This window comes from Hordeum vulgare, chromosome 7H (genome assembly GCF_904849725.1).
Source record: "Hordeum vulgare subsp. vulgare chromosome 7H, MorexV3_pseudomolecules_assembly, whole genome shotgun sequence".
NCBI lineage: Eukaryota > Viridiplantae > Streptophyta > Magnoliopsida > Poales > Poaceae > Hordeum > Hordeum vulgare.
In genome coordinates this window covers 48,735,827-48,754,679 of record NC_058524.1, presented here as the reverse complement: position 1 = coordinate 48,754,679, position 18,853 = coordinate 48,735,827, and the positions used below count along the sequence as shown (strand labels likewise).

Genomic DNA, 18,853 nt, shown 5'->3' with positions numbered 1-18,853 from the left:
GGACGACGGCAGGCAACCACAACGAGACGCACGACAGCAACACCGCCACAACAGGACAGACGACGACAAGACGACCACAACGGAACGAATGGCGGCAGCGAACGACGGCGGCGAGACGGGACGAAGAAATTCTGAACAAATAGATCGTAGGATTACTAGAAAACCTAAATTGTTCAGGGGCTTAATTTCTAAAAGGGAAAACCAGAAAAAAAAACCCCGGAAATAACGGGACTCTTCCCTGCGCGACAAGTGTCACACACGGAACGTTGTAGAAAGGTCTCCAACGCGCTCCGAACGCGACACTTGTCGCGCAAAAGATACACCCCGCCTAATCGTTGCGAGGTGTACTCCCTAACCAGTGATTTCGGTTTTGTGAAGAAGAAGAAGAAATAAGGAAAAATGAACAAGTTACCCCGTTCAGCCCACCACGCAGCCGACCTGAGAACCAAAGCCCGGCCCAATGGCACCAAAGTCGGCTCGAATCTCCCCGCCACACCGCCATAGCCTGCAGCCAAGCCCCATCTATAAAAAATCTCCGACGCATCTCCAGCCCGTCCGGTTTCCCCCTCCCCCCTTCCTTTTCCCCCTTTCATTCCAAAACAAAAAATCCCGACGCCTGCCTCTGGAAGTCGAACCCCAGCCCGTCTCGCCCGAGGCTCAAAACCCTCGCAGCAGCAGCGGAGGCCGCCACCGCCGCCCCCGATGTGGAACGGCGGACCGCCGCCGCCCATGGGGGCCGCGCCGCCTCCCCCGGGCACGGCCGGCGCGGGCCTGCCCCCGCCCCCTCCCCCGCCCGCCGCGGCGCCGCCCCCGCAGGCCGGCCAGCCGCTCACCCCGGCGGAGCTCGAGGCGCAGCTCGTCGAGAAGGCCCGCAAGTGGCACCAGCTCAACTCCAAGCGCTACGGCGACAAGCGCAAGTTCGGCTTCGTCGAGGCGCAGAAGGAGGACATGCCCCCCGAGCACGTCCGCAAAATCATCAGGTACGGAACCTCCAGATCCGCGCCTCCGGGCCTGCCTCTGCTGCCCGCGGCTAGGTTTCGGGGCCTTTGGCGCTCACCCCGCGCTCTTACGCTTGATTGCTTGGGGTCTTAGGTCGTCCCGTAGCCACGTGTTGCTTTCAACTAGTGGCATGGATGGATGCGATAGCTCATGGCGGGCTGGTGATGCTTGATTACTTGTGGTATTAGGGCATCCCGTGGCCGTGTGTTGCTTTGAACTGGTGCCGTGGATGTGATACATGGTGTTTGATGTTATTAGGTGTAGGTTTATGGTTGTAACTGTGATTCGATGGTGTTTAGGTTTTGTTTTACCCATGTTATTTTCCGCCCTGCAACATGTGTTTGTTGTGTTTTCTGCTTTACGATTTATGGTCACTGGAATTAGCCGTAGCCTCTTGCTCTAGATCCTGGAAATTAGGATTTACATTTTTTTTTCGAGAAAACGCAAGAGATTTTGCTTTTCATTGCATTGAAAAGAGAGAGAGTTGTTATATTTTATCCTCTAGTTATGGTGAACATGTTAATTTGCTGGTGGCTCAACTGTAAATTGCAGTAGTCAGGATTCTAGATATGTTGAATTGTTGATGTGCTAGTTGCTGTAGCTCAACATTGGTAAACCTTCATGTGATCTAGATTGGGGATCTGCCTACGTTTCAGTAAATTTATGCATCTGTCTTGTTCAACAGGGACCATGGGGACATGTCTTCAAAGAAGTACAGGCATGACAAGCGTGTTTATCTTGGAGCACTCAAATTTGTGCCTCATGCCGTTTACAAACTACTGGAGAATATGCCGATGCCCTGGGAACAAGTAAGCCCTTTAGTTGCGACTATTTGATATGAACACTGATAATCTTATGGTTGCTGAGATTAGTTGTTCCATGTGCACAGACTAAAATAACTCTTGTCTTCAGGTTCGCGATGTGAAGATCTTGTACCATATCACTGGCGCCATAACCTTCGTAAACGAGATCCCATGGGTAGTTGAGCCCATTTACTTGGCGCAGGTAATGATCTAGATGTGATTCTTCTTTCATCATCACCACACTATTCTATTCGTCCTTTTTATCTCTTATCTCATTACTCCCCATTCCTTGTATGCTTACAAAATATCCCTTGTCTTGTGTTCTCCACAGTGGGGTTCTATGTGGATCATGATGCGAAGGGAGAAGAGAGATAGGCGGCATTTCAAGAGAATGCGCTTTCCTCCATTTGATGACGAGGAACCTCCACTGGATTATGCTGATAATTTGTTGGACGTTGAACCACTGGAGGCTATACAATTGGAGTTGGATCCAGAGGAAGATGGAGCTGTGTATAACTGGTTTTATGATCACAATCCCCTCGTGAAGACCAATTTTATAAATGGTCCCAGCTATAGGAAGTGGAATCTGTCTCTTCCCATAATGGCAACACTTTATCGCCTCGCTGGTCAACTTTTGTCAGACTTGACTGATCGGAATTATTTCTATTTGTTTGACATGGAGTCTTTCTTTACTGCCAAAGCACTTAACATGTGCATCCCAGGTAACAATATTTACCTTCTGTTTTGTATAAGCAAGTTTGATGTCACAAGTTCAAAAATACTACAACAAAACATTGATTAGCATAATACTTATAGCTTTTGATTTCATGATTAAATAAAACAATTTCTCACCTGGTATCTGAATGCTGCCACTGTTTTATGAAATTTATGAGAACATAAGCGACCAGTGCTTGTATTTTCTTATGCTTTATCAAAAGAGGCAACATATTGGTATATTTGGCGTACAACATATGTTTTCTTATCACTGATGTTAAAATTTTCAATTGCAGGAGGTCCAAAGTTTGAGCCATTGTACCGTGATATGGAGAAGGGGGATGAGGACTGGAATGAATTTAATGACATCAATAAACTCATCATCCGTCAACCACTTCGGACCGAGTACAGAATTGCGTTCCCGCACCTGTACAATAACAGGCCAAGGAAAGTGAGACTTTGCATATATCATACTCCTATGATAATGTATATCAAGACAGAGGATCCGGATCTGCCTGCATTTTATTATGATCCTCTGATAAACCCGATCACTTCAACCAGCAAGGTTGATCGTCGGGAGAAGAAGGCAAGTGAAGAGGATGATGAAGATGACTTTAGTCTCCCTGAGGGTGTGGAGCCTCTTTTGAACCAAACTCCACTTTACACTGACACAACAGCTGCCGGCATTTCATTGCTTTTTGCTCCAAGGCCTTTTAACATGAGATCCGGTAGAACACGCCGCGCTGAGGATATCCCTCTTGTATCTGAGTGGTTCAAAGAGCACTGGTAAGTACTACAATGAGTTAAACAAATAACAATCCCTTTCCATATTTTCTTCGTTGGTATACTTTCCTCTCATGTTGCATCGACATCTGTTTTGCAGTCCACCAGCGTATCCAGTTAAGGTCAGGGTGAGCTACCAGAAGCTGCTGAAGTGCTATGTGCTCAATGAGCTACATCATAGGCCTCCTAAAGCACAGAAGAAGAAACACCTGTTCCGTTCACTGCAAGCAACAAAATTCTTCCAAAGTACAGAGCTTGATTGGGCAGAAGCTGGGTTGCAAGTTTGCAAGCAGGGCTACAACATGCTTAACTTGTTGATTCACAGGAAGAATCTGAACTATCTTCACTTGGACTACAATTTCAATTTGAAGCCTGTGAAGACACTCACAACAAAAGAGAGGAAGAAATCTCGTTTTGGAAATGCTTTCCACTTGTGTCGTGAGATTCTGCGACTTACGAAGCTGGTTGTTGATGCAAACATCCAGTTTCGCTTGGGAAATGTTGACGCCTTTCAGTTGGCCGATGGTCTGCAATACATATTCTCTCATGTTGGTCAGTTGACTGGTATGTACAGATACAAGTATCGCCTGATGCGGCAAATTAGGATGTGCAAAGATCTGAAGCACTTGATATACTACCGTTTCAACACTGGTCCTGTTGGAAAAGGACCTGGCTGTGGTTTTTGGGCTCCAATGTGGAGAGTGTGGCTATTTTTCCTTCGTGGTATTGTGCCCTTGCTTGAAAGGTGGCTAGGTAATTTGTTGGCCAGGCAGTTTGAAGGTCGCCATTCAAAAGGAGTTGCTAAAACAGTAACCAAGCAACGTGTCGAGTCTCACTTTGATCTGGAACTTCGAGCTGCAGTTATGCATGATGTCCTTGATGCTATGCCAGAGGGCATCAAGCAAAACAAGGCCCGGACTATACTGCAACATCTTAGTGAGGCATGGCGCTGCTGGAAGGCAAATATTCCCTGGAAGGTCCCTGGCCTGCCAGTTCCTATTGAGAACATGATACTCCGCTATGTGAAGTCCAAGGCTGATTGGTGGACAAATGTCGCTCACTACAATCGTGAGCGTATCCGGCGTGGTGCTACAGTTGACAAGACTGTCTGCCGCAAAAATCTTGGAAGGTTAACTCGTTTGTGGTTGAAGGCAGAACAAGAGAGGCAACACAACTACTTGAAAGACGGGCCATATGTGACACCTGAAGAAGCAGTTGCTATTTATACAACCACAGTCCATTGGCTGGAGTCAAGGAAGTTCTCACCGATTCCTTTCCCCCCACTCTCATACAAGCATGATACCAAACTTCTTATATTGGCACTGGAAAGGCTAAAAGAGTCATACAGTGTGGCAGTAAGATTAAATCAGCTGCAGCGAGAGGAACTTGGTTTGATAGAGCAAGCATATGATAATCCACATGAAGCTTTGTCAAGGATAAAACGACATCTTCTTACTCAGCGTGCTTTTAAAGAAGTTGGTATTGAGTTTATGGATCTGTACAGCTACCTGATCCCGGTATATGAAATTGAGCCTCTTGAGAAAATTACTGATGCATACCTTGACCAGTACTTGTGGTATGAAGGGGACAAACGCCACCTCTTCCCAAATTGGGTAAAGCCTGCTGATTCAGAACCACCTCCTCTACTTGTTTACAAGTGGTGCCAAGGTATAAATAATTTGCAGGACATATGGGACACTAGCGATGGGCAGTGTGTTGTGATGCTGCAGACAAAATTTGAGAAGTTCTTTGAAAAAATTGATCTGACTCTGTTGAACAGGCTTCTACGGTTGGTCTTGGACCATAACATTGCTGATTATGTCACTGCAAAGAATAATGTTGTGCTGTCTTACAAGGATATGAGTCACACAAATTCTTATGGGCTTATTCGAGGTCTTCAGTTTGCATCTTTTATTGTGCAGTACTATGGGCTGGTGCTGGATCTCCTACTACTTGGTTTAACACGAGCTAGTGAGATTGCAGGGCCGCCTCAGATGCCAAATGAGTTCCTTACATATACTGACACTAAAGTTGAGACAAGGCATCCCATCAGGCTGTATTCTCGATATATCGATAAGGTGCATATAATGTTCCGGTTCACTCATGAAGAGGCAAGGGATTTGATTCAGCGTTACTTGACAGAGCATCCTGATCCTAATAATGAGAACATGGTTGGTTACAACAACAAGAAATGTTGGCCTAGAGATGCAAGAATGAGGCTCATGAAGCATGATGTTAATCTGGGAAGAAGTGTATTTTGGGATATGAAGAACCGCCTGCCAAGGAGTATTACTACATTAGAATGGGAGAATGGCTTTGTCTCTGTATACAGCAAGGATAACCCAAACCTGCTCTTTAGCATGTCTGGGTTTGAGGTCCGTATACTGCCGAAGATACGTATGACTCAGGAGGCATTCAGCAACACAAAAGATGGAGTATGGAACTTGCAGAATGAGCAGACAAAAGAAAGGACAGCTATTGCATTTTTGAGGGTTGATGATGAACACATGAAGGTGTTTGAGAACCGTGTCAGGCAAATCCTTATGTCATCAGGGTCAACGACATTTACCAAGATAGTCAACAAGTGGAACACTGCTCTCATTGGCCTCATGACATATTTCCGTGAAGCAACTGTTCATACACAGGAACTACTGGATCTGCTTGTAAAATGTGAAAACAAGATCCAGACTCGCATAAAGATTGGCCTGAACTCAAAGATGCCTAGCAGGTTTCCACCAGTTATCTTCTATACACCCAAGGAAATTGGAGGTTTGGGTATGTTGTCAATGGGTCACATTTTGATACCACAGAGTGATCTTAGGTACAGCAAACAGACAGATGTTGGTGTGACACATTTTCGAAGTGGTATGAGTCATGAAGAGGATCAGCTTATCCCTAACTTGTATCGCTACATCCAACCATGGGAGAGCGAGTTTATTGATTCTCAGCGTGTTTGGGCTGAGTATGCTTTGAAGAGGCAGGAAGCACAATCGCAGAATAGGCGCTTAACACTTGAAGATCTGGAAGATTCATGGGATAGAGGCATACCCCGTATCAACACTTTATTCCAAAAAGACCGCCACACTTTGGCCTACGACAAAGGGTGGAGGGTGCGGACAGACTTCAAGCAGTATCAAGTGCTGAAACAGAACCCATTCTGGTGGACACATCAGCGGCATGATGGAAAGTTATGGAATCTGAATAACTACAGAACTGATGTCATCCAAGCACTTGGTGGTGTGGAAGGTATCCTGGAACATACCTTATTTAAAGGGACATATTTCCCCACTTGGGAGGGTTTGTTTTGGGAGAAGGCTTCAGGTTTCGAGGAATCAATGAAGTACAAAAAGCTGACAAATGCACAGCGTTCTGGGCTTAATCAAATCCCCAACAGAAGATTTACCCTCTGGTGGTCGCCAACCATTAATCGTGCAAACGTATATGTTGGTTTCCAGGTTCAGCTAGATCTGACTGGGATATTCATGCATGGTAAAATTCCAACCCTGAAGATCTCTCTGATTCAGATTTTCCGTGCACATCTTTGGCAGAAGGTCCATGAAAGTGTTGTTATGGATCTTTGCCAAGTTCTGGATCAGGAGTTGGATGCACTGGAGATTGAGACAGTACAGAAGGAGACAATACATCCCAGGAAGAGTTACAAGATGAACAGTTCATGTGCAGATGTCCTCCTTTTTGCTGCACATAGGTGGCAGATGTCCAAACCAAGCTTAGTTTCCGAGTCGAAGGATGTTTTTGATCAGAAAGCGAGTAACAAGTACTGGATTGATGTGCAACTACGATGGGGAGACTATGATTCACATGACATAGAACGTTATACAAGAGCAAAATTTATGGACTACACGACAGATAATATGTCCATCTACCCTTCTCCGACTGGTATGATTTTGTTGTATCCATTAACTTTCAATTTCTTGCCATTGTCTGAATCCTCTGTGCTTAATGTTGATTAATATTTATTGCAGGAGTGATGATTGGACTTGATCTAGCTTATAATTTGCACTCGGCCTTTGGCAACTGGTTCCCTGGGTCAAAGCCCCTCCTCCAGCAAGCAATGAACAAGATCATGAAGGTAATAACCATGCTAACTGTAACAAATCTAACTCTATGGCATTATCTGTGTTGTTAAATTTTTTGTCTTATTTAATAAACGACATGCTTGTTTATTTTTTCTTTTGACAGTCAAATCCTGCTCTGTATGTGCTGAGAGAGAGAATAAGAAAGGGTCTTCAGCTGTATTCATCTGAACCCACCGAGCCATATCTGTCTTCACAGAACTATGGAGAGATATTCAGCAATCAAATCATATGGTTTGTGGATGACACGAATGTCTATCGAGTCACCATTCACAAAACCTTTGAGGGTAACCTGACCACCAAACCAATCAATGGTGCTATCTTTATTTTCAATCCAAGAACTGGGCAACTATTTCTGAAGGTTTGTTCCTTTTCTTTTGCTTTTACCTCTAGTTTTGTTGCAATTATTGCATAACTGCGCAGCATCACAACTTTTGGAAGACTTAAATGAAAATGGATTATAATATGCAGGTCATCCACACAAGTGTATGGGCAGGACAAAAGCGTCTAGGGCAGCTGGCCAAGTGGAAAACTGCCGAGGAGGTTGCTGCATTAGTTCGGTCTCTTCCTGTAGAAGAGCAGCCAAAGCAAATTATTGTGACAAGGAAGGGTATGTTGGATCCATTGGAAGTCCATCTGCTTGATTTCCCTAACATTGTTATCAAGGGTAGTGAGTTGCAGCTGCCATTCCAAGCTTGCTTGAAGATTGAGAAGTTTGGTGATCTTATTCTCAAGGCTACGGAACCACAGATGGTTCTTTATAACATATACGATGACTGGCTGAAAAGTATCTCGTCCTACACCGCATTCTCTCGTCTTGTACTTATATTACGAGCATTACATGTCAATAATGAGAAGGCTAAGATGTTGCTGAAGCCTGACAAGACAATTGTTACGGAACCACATCATATCTGGCCATCTTTGACTGACGAGCAGTGGCTGAAGGTCGAATGCGCGCTCAGGGATCTCATTCTTTCTGATTATGCGAAGAAAAACAACGTTAATACTTCTGCACTTACGCAATCTGAGATTCGTGATATAATACTGGGTGCTGAAATAGCTCCACCGTCACAGCAGAGGCAACAGATAGCTGAGATTGAGAAACAGGTAAAACTTTCTATACCAGCCTTTGTGTAGTTTCTATGCATAGTAATTGCATCAGTTTTCCTCATTCTTGGATTTGCTTGAATTTGCAGTCCCGAGAGACAAATCAGGTAACTGCACAGACAACAAGGACAGTTAATGTGCATGGAGATGAGCTCATTGTCACAACAACCAGTCCGTATGAGCAAGCAGCATTTGCATCGAAGACAGATTGGCGTGTCAGGGCCATCTCTGCTACGAACCTGTATCTCCGTGTCAACCACATTTATGTTAACTCAGATGATATAAAGGTCAGTACTGCAATTCCTTTTCTTCGATTTACCCATAAAACCACCTAATAACAATTGCCCAATGGTTACTTACTGCTTGTATTATGTGTACAGGAGACTGGCTATACTTACATCATGCCAAAGAATATATTGAAGAAGTTCATATGCATAGCAGATCTACGGACACAGGTTGCAGGTTTCCTGTATGGGCTGAGTCCACAGGATAATCCCCAAGTCAAGGAGATCAGATGCATATCCATTCCGCCACAGCATGGAACTCACCAGATGGTCACTTTGCCAGCGAATCTCCCAGAGCATGAGTTCCTTGCTGACCTGGAGCCGTTGGGATGGATGCATACCCAGCCGAATGAAGCTCCTCAGCTATCACCTCAGGTTTGTATCTTCAAACCCAACCTTATGATCCTTATCCAAAATTTAAACTAAGTAGCTGAATTTCAGCGCACAATTCTATAATGTCTGATCAAGCAGATTTATGTCTTCTCCATGAGCGGCTAATTGTCTCCCTTGGGACATTTGAATTCTGAATGTGAATATTAAAATGCATGTTTTACACAATTTAATCTTTCCAACTCACAATGCACTATACATGAAATTTGTTGCTGTTGATTCTTTTGATTCTTGCACCTTTTGTAATAGCGTTCTTTTTGCCTGTGACAGTTTCAGTGCTGAATTGTTGGTTCTTTTGTTTTTGTCTCATTCTGTAGTATAGTCCTTTTTTGCCTGTGAGCCAGTGTCTCGCTACTGAACTTCTGTTGTTTCTTGCACATTTCAATTGCTATGCAAGTCTCATATACTGAACTGTTTGTTCTGCTGTGCTTTGCAGGATTTGACATCACATGCTAAAATTTTGGAGAACAACAAACAGTGGGATGGTGAGAAGTGCATCATTTTGACCTGCAGCTTCACCCCAGGATCGTGCTCGTTGACTGCATACAAATTGACACCAAGTGGTTATGAGTGGGCCCGTGGCAACAAGGACAACGGGAGCAACCCACAAGGTTATCTTCCAACTCACTACGAGAAGGTCCAGATGCTTCTCAGCGACCGCTTCCTTGGATTCTACATGGTATGTGTACTCATCTTAATAGGATTGATATTTGTAAAAATTGTTCTTCAGAGCCAACTCAAATTCGGAATGCTCACTTTCACTTTTGTGTCTCCCACCAGGTTCCGGACAACGCTCCGTGGAACTACAACTTCATGGGAGTCAAGCACGACCCGCTGATGAAGTACAGCATGAAGCTGGGCACACCCCGCGACTTCTACCACGAGGACCACAGGCCAACACACTTCCTGGAGTTCAGCAACATTGAGGAGGGCGAGGTTGCTGAGGGGGACAGGGAGGACACCTTCTCGTAGTCGTAGCCACCTTAGCACGCCCACTCCGCCCTATGTTAGCGTATCGAAACCTGCAATGAGCTCTGCTCAGTTTTGAATAGAGAGCTCTGTGACGTGTGTAACTTTGACGTGACATGTTGTATGATGTTTTCCGTCTCTTGAGACTAATACCTTGTGTTGTAAGCCTGCCCTTCAAGCACGGTGCTGTACAAGTGCATCATGATAACAGTTGAAACATTTTGCTTGGTGGCCTGTAGATGCCATCATGTAACTTTGTCCCCAGTTTTTTCCTTGGCCTTGACCAATTTCATGCTCTTGTGCACATAGGGGTGAACTGACCTCTGCCGCTGCCATGTTGCTCCCTAGTCGATGACCGACGACCCCCCTTTTGACAGTCGGTAAGTGCGGTATGGTTTTTGCGGTGGAGCGACAGCCGATGACTGCTAGTGTAGATTTGTTGATGCCCTCCTTGCTGCCGCCGTTTTTGGGGTTTTTTCACTGTTTTGATCCGAGGGGGTAAGTTAATCACGGAACGAACTCGTTTGGAAACAATTTCACGTTTTGACCCTTTTTCTTGAAACGCCATAGACTCTGGTGTTGCAGCCCTATGGAGAAACACCACTCTACTGTGATGTTGCAGCCCTTCTGTGAAACACCTGTGTACTGTGGCGTTTCTGGCCTGAGGTGAAACGCCAGGTACCATGGCGTTTCTTGGCTTTATATTCTGCCACCCCGACCCCCTCGCCGACCAACCACCATTTCTCCTCTTCTCTTGTTCTTCCTTTGACGAAAAAGCTCTCCCTTGTGCTCAAGATCCCCCCTTCGATCTCCCTCATCCCTCAACCTTTTAGTTGGTTCTTTGGGGCAAATCAAAGATGCCGGTAAGCTCCTCCAATCCCTTCAATTAGTTTTTGCAATGACTTTGTATTTGTGTAGATTTTTTTTTTGCGTTAGGTGTTCCATTTATGCATTGTATTGGTTGGTTTATTGATAAGATTTAGTGTTATGGGTTATGCCTAATTTGGTTGGACAAGGGTTAGGGTTAGTGTTAGGTTTTGTGTTATGACTAATTTGGATGGACAAGGTTTAGTGTTAGGGTTTGTGTTAATGCCTAATTTGGATGGACAATGGTTAGGGTAATGTTTTCTTAGTTGTTTTGTTATACTTAGAATTGGTAATTTTGTCCCCTTTTTTAGATGGACAAGATTGTGAATATTCATTATGTTGACAAAGAGGCATTCATGAATGTTGATATTGTTGACAAATATGAGGAAGTGTTGACATTTCTTGATAGTCCTACTTATGAAGAGGTTGTGGCAGAAACTCAGATAAGATTGAAGTGGGTTGATCCAAGTGACCAAGTAGAATTATTAGGAAGATATGATGTTGGGTCGGCACACAAGTGTCGAATGAAGACAATGCCTATCAAGTCCAATTTGCATTGGGTTGCATACAAGGAGGCTGTTGCATCCTCGATAGACAAGTCACTCGAAGTGTTTGCTAGTACGGTGGTCAATGCTCCTCTTCATGTTGACTTGAACCAACCCTTAGTAGATGATTTGAGCTCGTATAATGGTGTGTCACCTATTGTTGAGCATAAAGTAGAAGTGCAAGTCAATGAGTATCCCAATATGAGTTTGGAGGTAGTGCACCGATCAAAGATGATGGTCATGACTCCGACGAAGAGTATGAGAGGCAACACAACATTGTTGGTGACGTAGAGGCTCAAGTAAGGCATGATGACATGGATCCTAACATTGTTTATCAGCGTGCTTGTGTGGATGAGTCGGATGATGAAGGCCTGGTGAATGAGTTGGATGAGGATGGCTTCAGTGAGAAAGAAGCGGAGTGGTATACAAAAATCACCGGTAGGGATCACAAAGTTCCCTTGTTTTTGATGTTAGCCTTGCAGATAAGGCTTTAGTTGACGGTGGCATGAGCAAGACAATTGAGGCTAGAATGTTCCCAAGTAGCACACCCAACGCGATTTGTACGTCTTACCTAAAGAAAGTTTGATGTTCGAGGACATTCTAGAATTGAAGATGTGGTTGTGTGAGTATGCCGTCAAACACTACATGCCTTTCAGAGTTGTGCACTCGGACTGCCACAAGCGATACACCGTGAAATGCAAGGTAGAAAAATGCAAATGGAAAGTCAATGCAAGACTCATAAAAGATGGTTTGTGGAAGATAAGTAGTTGCATTGCAACTCACCAATCACACCGCCGATAGATGAAGCACCAGAGACACACCGCCAGTTAACCTCGGAATTCATCGGTTATAAATACCAGAAACATATAGCTGAGGATCCAACCATTAAAGTGAATTGTTAATGAGTTGGGTTTTCGAGAGTTTTGGATATAAGGTCAAGTACGGGAAGACATGGAAGGCGAAACATGTCGCTTTTAGAATGTTGTACGGTGGATGGGAAGAGGCGTACAACATGCTACCCCGGTTGCTGGGCGCAATGGCCTATAGAAACCCCGGAATGTACCACTATGTCCAAGATATTGAAGGAGCGTTCCGTCGTGCCTTTTGGATGTTTGACCCATGCATTGCAGCTTTTGAGCATTGTCGTCCGGTTTTGTCTATAGATGGAACATTCCTGACTGGCAAATACAAGGGCACACTAATGATAGCAATGGCACATGATGCTAATGATCAGGTGTTGCCTGTGGCATTTGCTTTGGTGTCAGTGGAGAACCAAAACAACTGGGAATGGTTCATTAGACTTGTGAGAAGCACGGTGATTCCTCCCAATAGGGAGGTATGCATCATATCCCATCGGTACCAAGGCATATTGAAGGCCGTGAATGTTCACATTCCAGGGCATGCGAGGCTTCACCATCGATGGTGCATGAGGCACTTCGTTGCAAACTTTTACATGGCTTGTAAGAACAAAGATCTGGCAAGGATCTTAACTCCGCATGTGTGGCCTTCTCCGTTGAGTCGTTCACGAAACGATTGAACAAAATGTATGAGAAGGCAAATGAAGATGGGAAAGAATTCCTACAAAGGAATATAGATGAGAGACATAAGTGGTCACGAGCATGTGACGAAGGAGGTATGAGATATGGCGACATGACAAGCAATCTTGTTGAGTGCTTCAACTTTGTATTGAAGGGGGCACGTGAGTTGCCGGTCATGGCAATAGCTGAATATACCTTTGTTGGAGCATATATCTCCATATGTGGTTTTGGTACTTGATGACAATTCCTATGGACTAATGGTTGCCTTAAGTTACATTTATAGGATTTGTCCATAGGCACTTCTTGAAGTCCATCTGTTGGGTTCAAGGAGTTTATATGATGACCAAGATGGTATTTAAGGTATTATCCAAAGAATGGTCATAGAGACACATGGTTGATCAAGATCTCAGACAAAGAGTAAATCAAGATGATCAACACACAAAGCGTACAAGATGTACCGAGAGGGATCAAGTGATCCCATGGTATGGATTTGTCCATAGGCACTTCTTGAAGTCCATCTGTTGGGTTCAAGGAGTTTATATGATGACCAAGATGGTATTCAAGGTATTATCCAAAGAATGGTCATAGAGACACATGGTTGATCAAGATCTCAGACAAAGAGTAAATCAAGATGATCAACACACAAAGCGTACAAGATGTACCGAGAGGGATCAAGTGATCCCATGGTATGGTAAGCATTGTCCATTACGTGTTTGTGTACTAACCCATGGTCTTCGTGAGAGTTCTATGTGGGGGTTAGGTGTGTTTACATGGGCTTGCGTCAAAGGGAAGATCTCATACAACCCATGGAGTATGACGTCAAGTTGTGATCATCATCAATGGTTGATCAAGATCTCAGACAAAGAGTAAATCAAGATGATCAACACACAAAGCGTACAAGATGTACCGAGAGGGATCAAGTGATCCCATGGTATGGTAAGCATTGTCCATTACGTGTTTGTGTACTAACCCATGGTCTTTGTGAGAGTTCTATGTGGGGGTTAGGTGTGTTTCCATGGGCTTGCGTCAAAGGGAAGATCTCATACAACCCATGGAGTATGGCGTCAAGTTGTGATCGTCATCAAGATTGCGATGTGCAAGTTCAAGTGGATCAGCACGAAGATAGCATGCTTGAAGCTTGCCGTCCATTGTGGTGGCAATGGACTTGTGAAGATATGCCGACGAGTGGCTCACCCATAGTGAGTATGGGGGAGCAATCAACTAGTCTTCATCAAGCCTACACAATCAAGAAAGGTGGTCCATCTTGAGGAAGCCAAGATCATCATCATCTAGCTCAAGAGGACGAGGTGCAAGGTATAGGTTTGCCCTTGATAGGTTTTCTGGTTAGGATAGATTGCTGTTCTATCAAGGGGGGCTCTCAAGTGAGTAGCTTGATCGTATCGTTCGTTGAGAGCTCAAACCATTTGCATCCTTGCATCATACTTCTTGGTTCTTGTTTGGTGTTTCTCTTTGTGAGTTTTAGAGCTTATGGTCATCTTCGTGACAAGCTCGAGTTCATCGAAAACGGAGTCCATATGCATCTACTATGATGTTTTCGATGTTGGAGTTTTTGCCGGTTCTTCATTCATAGAGATCTCACATCTCTATATCTTTGGCATATTCATAACCGCATGGTCTTAAGATTTCGCTGTTTGGATAGCTCTTGTCGTCCTGAACCCAACAAGCTTGGGTTTACTCGATTCGGAGCTCGTATGCGAAAGTTATGGTTGTTTCAGTGGCGAGCGGTAGTACCGCTGGACCTAGCGGTAGTACCGCTAGAGTTGGCGGTAGTACCGCTGGCCCTAGCGGTAGTACCGCTGGCTCGCGGTAGTACCGCCCCTGGTCAGCGGTAGTACCACTCCAGGAGCTTAGTACCGCCTGCGTAGCGGTTGTTCGTGGACGGACCTTTTTTCGAAGACTTTCTTGGCGGTGGTAGTGCCTTTGCACTACCAGGGGCCCAGCGATAGTACCGCTGGGGCCAGCGGTAGTACCGCTGGGGCCAGCGGTAGTACCGCTGCAGCCAGCGGTAGTACCGCTAGCTGGCGGTAGTACCGCTGGAGTGCCAGCTGCAGACAGCGGTAGTACCGCTGGAGCTCGGGCAGAGAGTGGGGGTAACGGTCTGATTCTTTCCCCCACTATATAAAGGGGGTCTTCTTCCCCCTTGGACTTATCCATCCGTTGAGCTCTTGTTCTATCTCCATTGTTGACATTCTTAGAGCTTGATTACTCTCTATCCCTCCAATGATTCTTGCTTGTTCTTGAGGGAAAAGAGAGAGGAGATCTAGATCCACATCTCCACCAATCACTTTCTCCTCTATGTGAGGGGAACCCCTTGGATCTCGATCTTGGAGTTCTTTGTGAGCTCCTTGTTCTTCCTCTCATATTTCTCCATAGCTTTTGTTGTTGTGGAGGGATTTGAGTGTGAGGGACTTGACCACTTCGTGTGTTCTTGCCATTGCATTAGTTGCATCGGTTTGAGTTCTCCACGGTGATACGTGGAAGTGAGAAGTTGAGAAGCTTACTACCTTTGGTACTTAGTACCCTTGATATTGTTCTTCGTGGATGCTTTGGCGTCCTAGAAGCTTGGTGGTGTCTCGGAGCTCAATCAGTGTGGTGTGAAGCTCCGGGAAGCGTCGGGGTCTCCAATTAGGTTGTGGAGATTGCCCCGAGCAATTTGTACGGGTACCGGTAACCGCCCCCAAGGGTTGCCACGTGTACGGGTTCGGTGACCGCCCCCAAGGGTTGCCATTTGTACGGGTTCGGTGACCGCCCTCAAGGGTCCCTTAGTGGAATCACGGCATCTTGCATTGTGCGAGGGCGTGAGGAGATTACGGTGGCCTTAGTGGCATCTTGGGGAGCATTGTGCCTCCACACCGCTCTAACGGAGATTAGCATCCGCAAGGGTGTGAACTTCGGGATACATCATCGTCTCCCCGTGCCTCGGTTATCTCTTATCCGAACCCTTTACTTATGCACTTTACTTTGTGATAGACATATTGTTTATTGTAATATATCTTGCTATCACTTAGTTGTTTATCTTGCTTAGCATAAGTTGTTGGTGCACATAGGTGAGCCTAGTTGTTTGTAGGTTTTGTGCTTGACATATTAAACGTTAGTTTTATTCCGCATTTGTTCAAGCCTAAACCTTAACTATTTTAAAGCGCCTATTCACCCCCCCCTCTAGGCGACATCCACGTCCTTTTCAATTGGTATCAGAACTAGGTCTCTCTTTATCAGGTTTAACCACCTAGAGAGTAAGGATGTTGACTAGGGGTTTAGGATTCACTGACACTCTTAGTTTCGATGGCATAAATTTTGATGTTTGGGTAATTCACATGCTTAATCACTTTAGGGTCATGGACCCAAATTTAGAGCGAATTCTAGATATGGGTTTTTCTCCTCCAAAGGATTCTCAAATTATATCTTTAGAGGATGAGAAAAACTCTTATCTCAATGCTCAAGCTTCTAATGTGCTTTTTATGCTGTGAGCAATGTAGTTATATTTCAACTCATGCCATTCCGGGATGCTCATGAGTTGTGGACAAAGCTTCAAGACAAATATGGTGTGTCCAAGATTTGCAGGGATGATTGTTCTCCCTCCACCTCCGGTCGTGTGGTCTTCTCAACTTCATCTACTTCACCTACATGTGGATTGCCACAAGGTAATGATATGGTGAGTAGTGGTGACCATTGCAATAATGAAAGTGGGTTTATTGTTGATGATCCCTCATCACTATATTATTGCAATGCTTCATCTTTGGGCGTTAACACTTCGAGCACTCTAAATGTTTCACATGCTTGTGTTGATAGTCCGTGCATATCATGTAAAAACTGCCTGTCTAAATCTCATGATGATATGCCTCCTATATCTTGTTGCCATGATAAAAATGTATATATTTCCTCGAGTTGTTGTGCTAACAATGTAGAGGAAATTCATCACTCCATGGAACAAGATGTGGCCTTGAATGATGCTTCAAGGGATCCTACATCATCATCTATTGTGACTCACTTTTGCCTTATGGCTAAGGCTTCAAAGGTATCTCCTACTTTGAATTCCAATATATCTCATGATGATGATGTTGATGATAATGGGGATGAGGATAATGATAAAGAGAGTGATAATATTGCATCCTTAAAAATTAAGGGTGAAATGATTTTTAAATCTCTTTATAAGAATAAACTTGCTTGTTCCAACTTCTTGGAAATCATGTCTATTGCCACTGAGGGCAAGAAATACATTGAGGAGTTGGAAGCTCATCTTGAGGAGCATGAGGCCACCATTGAGACAATGCAAGGTCATGAGCGTGATTACGCTAATGAGATCGCAGAGCTATCTCAAGCTCTTGATAATGAACAAACCACCAAGGAATATCTTGAGGAAACCTTTGCTCTAGAATTATCTAGATTAAAGGGATCCTATGATAGAGCTCTCGTGGTGGCTAATGATTTTCGAACTAAAAATGATAAGCTTCAAGTTGCACATGCTAAACTCCTTGAGGACTATGAGCACCTCGGAAATGGCTCAAGGGCTATTAAGAGCTCGCTCATCGAACTCACCGAGTCTCATGCTCAACTTGAAGCTTCATATGCTAAAGAGCTTGCCAAGGTGCCTTCTCCTCTTATTGCTATTAATGATGCTTGTGCTACTAACTCTACTTCTTGTGAAGCATCCATTTTAAAGGAGAATGTTGAGCTTAGTACCGCCTTCCTAGCGGTTGTTCGTGGACGGACCTTTTTGCGAAGACTTCCTTGGCGGTGGTAGTGCCTTTGCACTACCAGGGGCCCAGCGGTAGTACCGCTGGGGCCAACGGTAGTACCACTGGAGTGCCAGCGGTAGTACCGCTGCAGACAGCGGTAGTACCGCTGGAGCTCGGGCAGAGAGTGGGGGTAACGGTCTGATTCTTTCCCCCACTATATAAAGGGGGTCTTCTTCCCCCTTGGACTTATCCATCCGTTGAGCTCTTGTTCTATCTCCATTGTTGACATTCTTAGAGCTTGATTACTCTCTATCCCTCCAATGATTCTTGCTTGTTCTTGAGGGAAAAGAGAGAGGAGATCTAGATCCACATCTCCACCAATCACTTTCTCCTCTATGTGAGGGGAACCCCTTGGATCTCGATCTTGGAGTTCTTTGTGAGCTCCTTGTTCTTCCTCTCATATTTCTCCATAGCTTTTGTTGTTGTGGAGGGATTTGAGTGTGAGGGACTTGACCACTTCGTGTGTTCTTGCCATTGCATTAGTTGCATCGGTTTGAGTTCTCCACGGTGATACGTGGAAGTGAGAAGTTGAGAAGCTTACTACCTTTGGTACTTAGTACCCTTGATATTGTTCTTCGTGGATGCTTTGGCGTCCTAGAAGCTTGGTGGTGTCTCGGAGCTCAATCAGTGTGGTGTGAAGCTCCGGGAAGCGTCGGGGTCTCCAATTAGGTTGTGGAGATTGCCCCGAGCAATTTGTACGGGTACCGGTAACCGCCCCCAAGGGTTGCCACGTGTACGGGTTCGGTGACCGCCCCCAAGGGTTGCCATTTGTACGGGTTCGGTGACCGCCCTCAAGGGTCCCTTAGTGGAATCACGGCATCTTGCATTGTGCGAGGGCGTGAGGAGATTACGGTGGCCTTAGTGGCATCTTGGGGAGCATTGTGCCTCCACACCGCTCTAACGGAGATTAGCATCCGCAAGGGTGTGAACTTCGGGATACATCATCGTCTCCCCGTGCCTCGGTTATCTCTTACCCGAACCCTTTACTTATGCACTTTACTTT

At 45.0% G+C, this 18,853-nt stretch overlaps 1 protein-coding gene across 1 annotated transcript; it reads left to right on the top strand.

The window, feature by feature from the left end:
• The first annotated feature begins 687 nt into the window (after positions 1 to 687).
• Positions 688 to 10,392, top strand: LOC123407132 (pre-mRNA-processing-splicing factor 8A-like). Its single transcript, XM_045100198.1, has 13 exons — positions 688 to 980; positions 1,685 to 1,808; positions 1,912 to 2,004; positions 2,134 to 2,524; positions 2,813 to 3,302; positions 3,400 to 7,196; positions 7,283 to 7,389; positions 7,500 to 7,754; positions 7,865 to 8,500; positions 8,590 to 8,787; positions 8,881 to 9,159; positions 9,611 to 9,853; positions 9,955 to 10,392. The coding sequence occupies exons 1-13, from the start codon at positions 703 to 705 to the stop codon at positions 10,144 to 10,146; spliced, it is 7,083 nt and encodes a 2,360-aa protein (XP_044956133.1). The 5' UTR covers positions 688 to 702; the 3' UTR covers positions 10,147 to 10,392.
• Positions 10,393 to 18,853: the final 8,461 nt, after the last annotated feature.

What these genes read in the sequence shown, in the direction of transcription:
- LOC123407132 (XM_045100198.1), top strand. Translation starts at nt 703, where the DNA reads ATGTGGAACGGCGGACCGCCGCCGCCCATGGGGGCCGCGCCGCCTCCC. An exon ending in CATCTACCCTTCTCCGACTG is followed by an intron (nt 7,197 to 7,282) that starts GTATGATTTTGT and finishes TATTTATTGCAG; the next exon opens with GAGTGATGATTGGACTTGAT. An exon ending in TTAACTCAGATGATATAAAG is followed by an intron (nt 8,788 to 8,880) that starts GTCAGTACTGCA and finishes TTATGTGTACAG; the next exon opens with GAGACTGGCTATACTTACAT.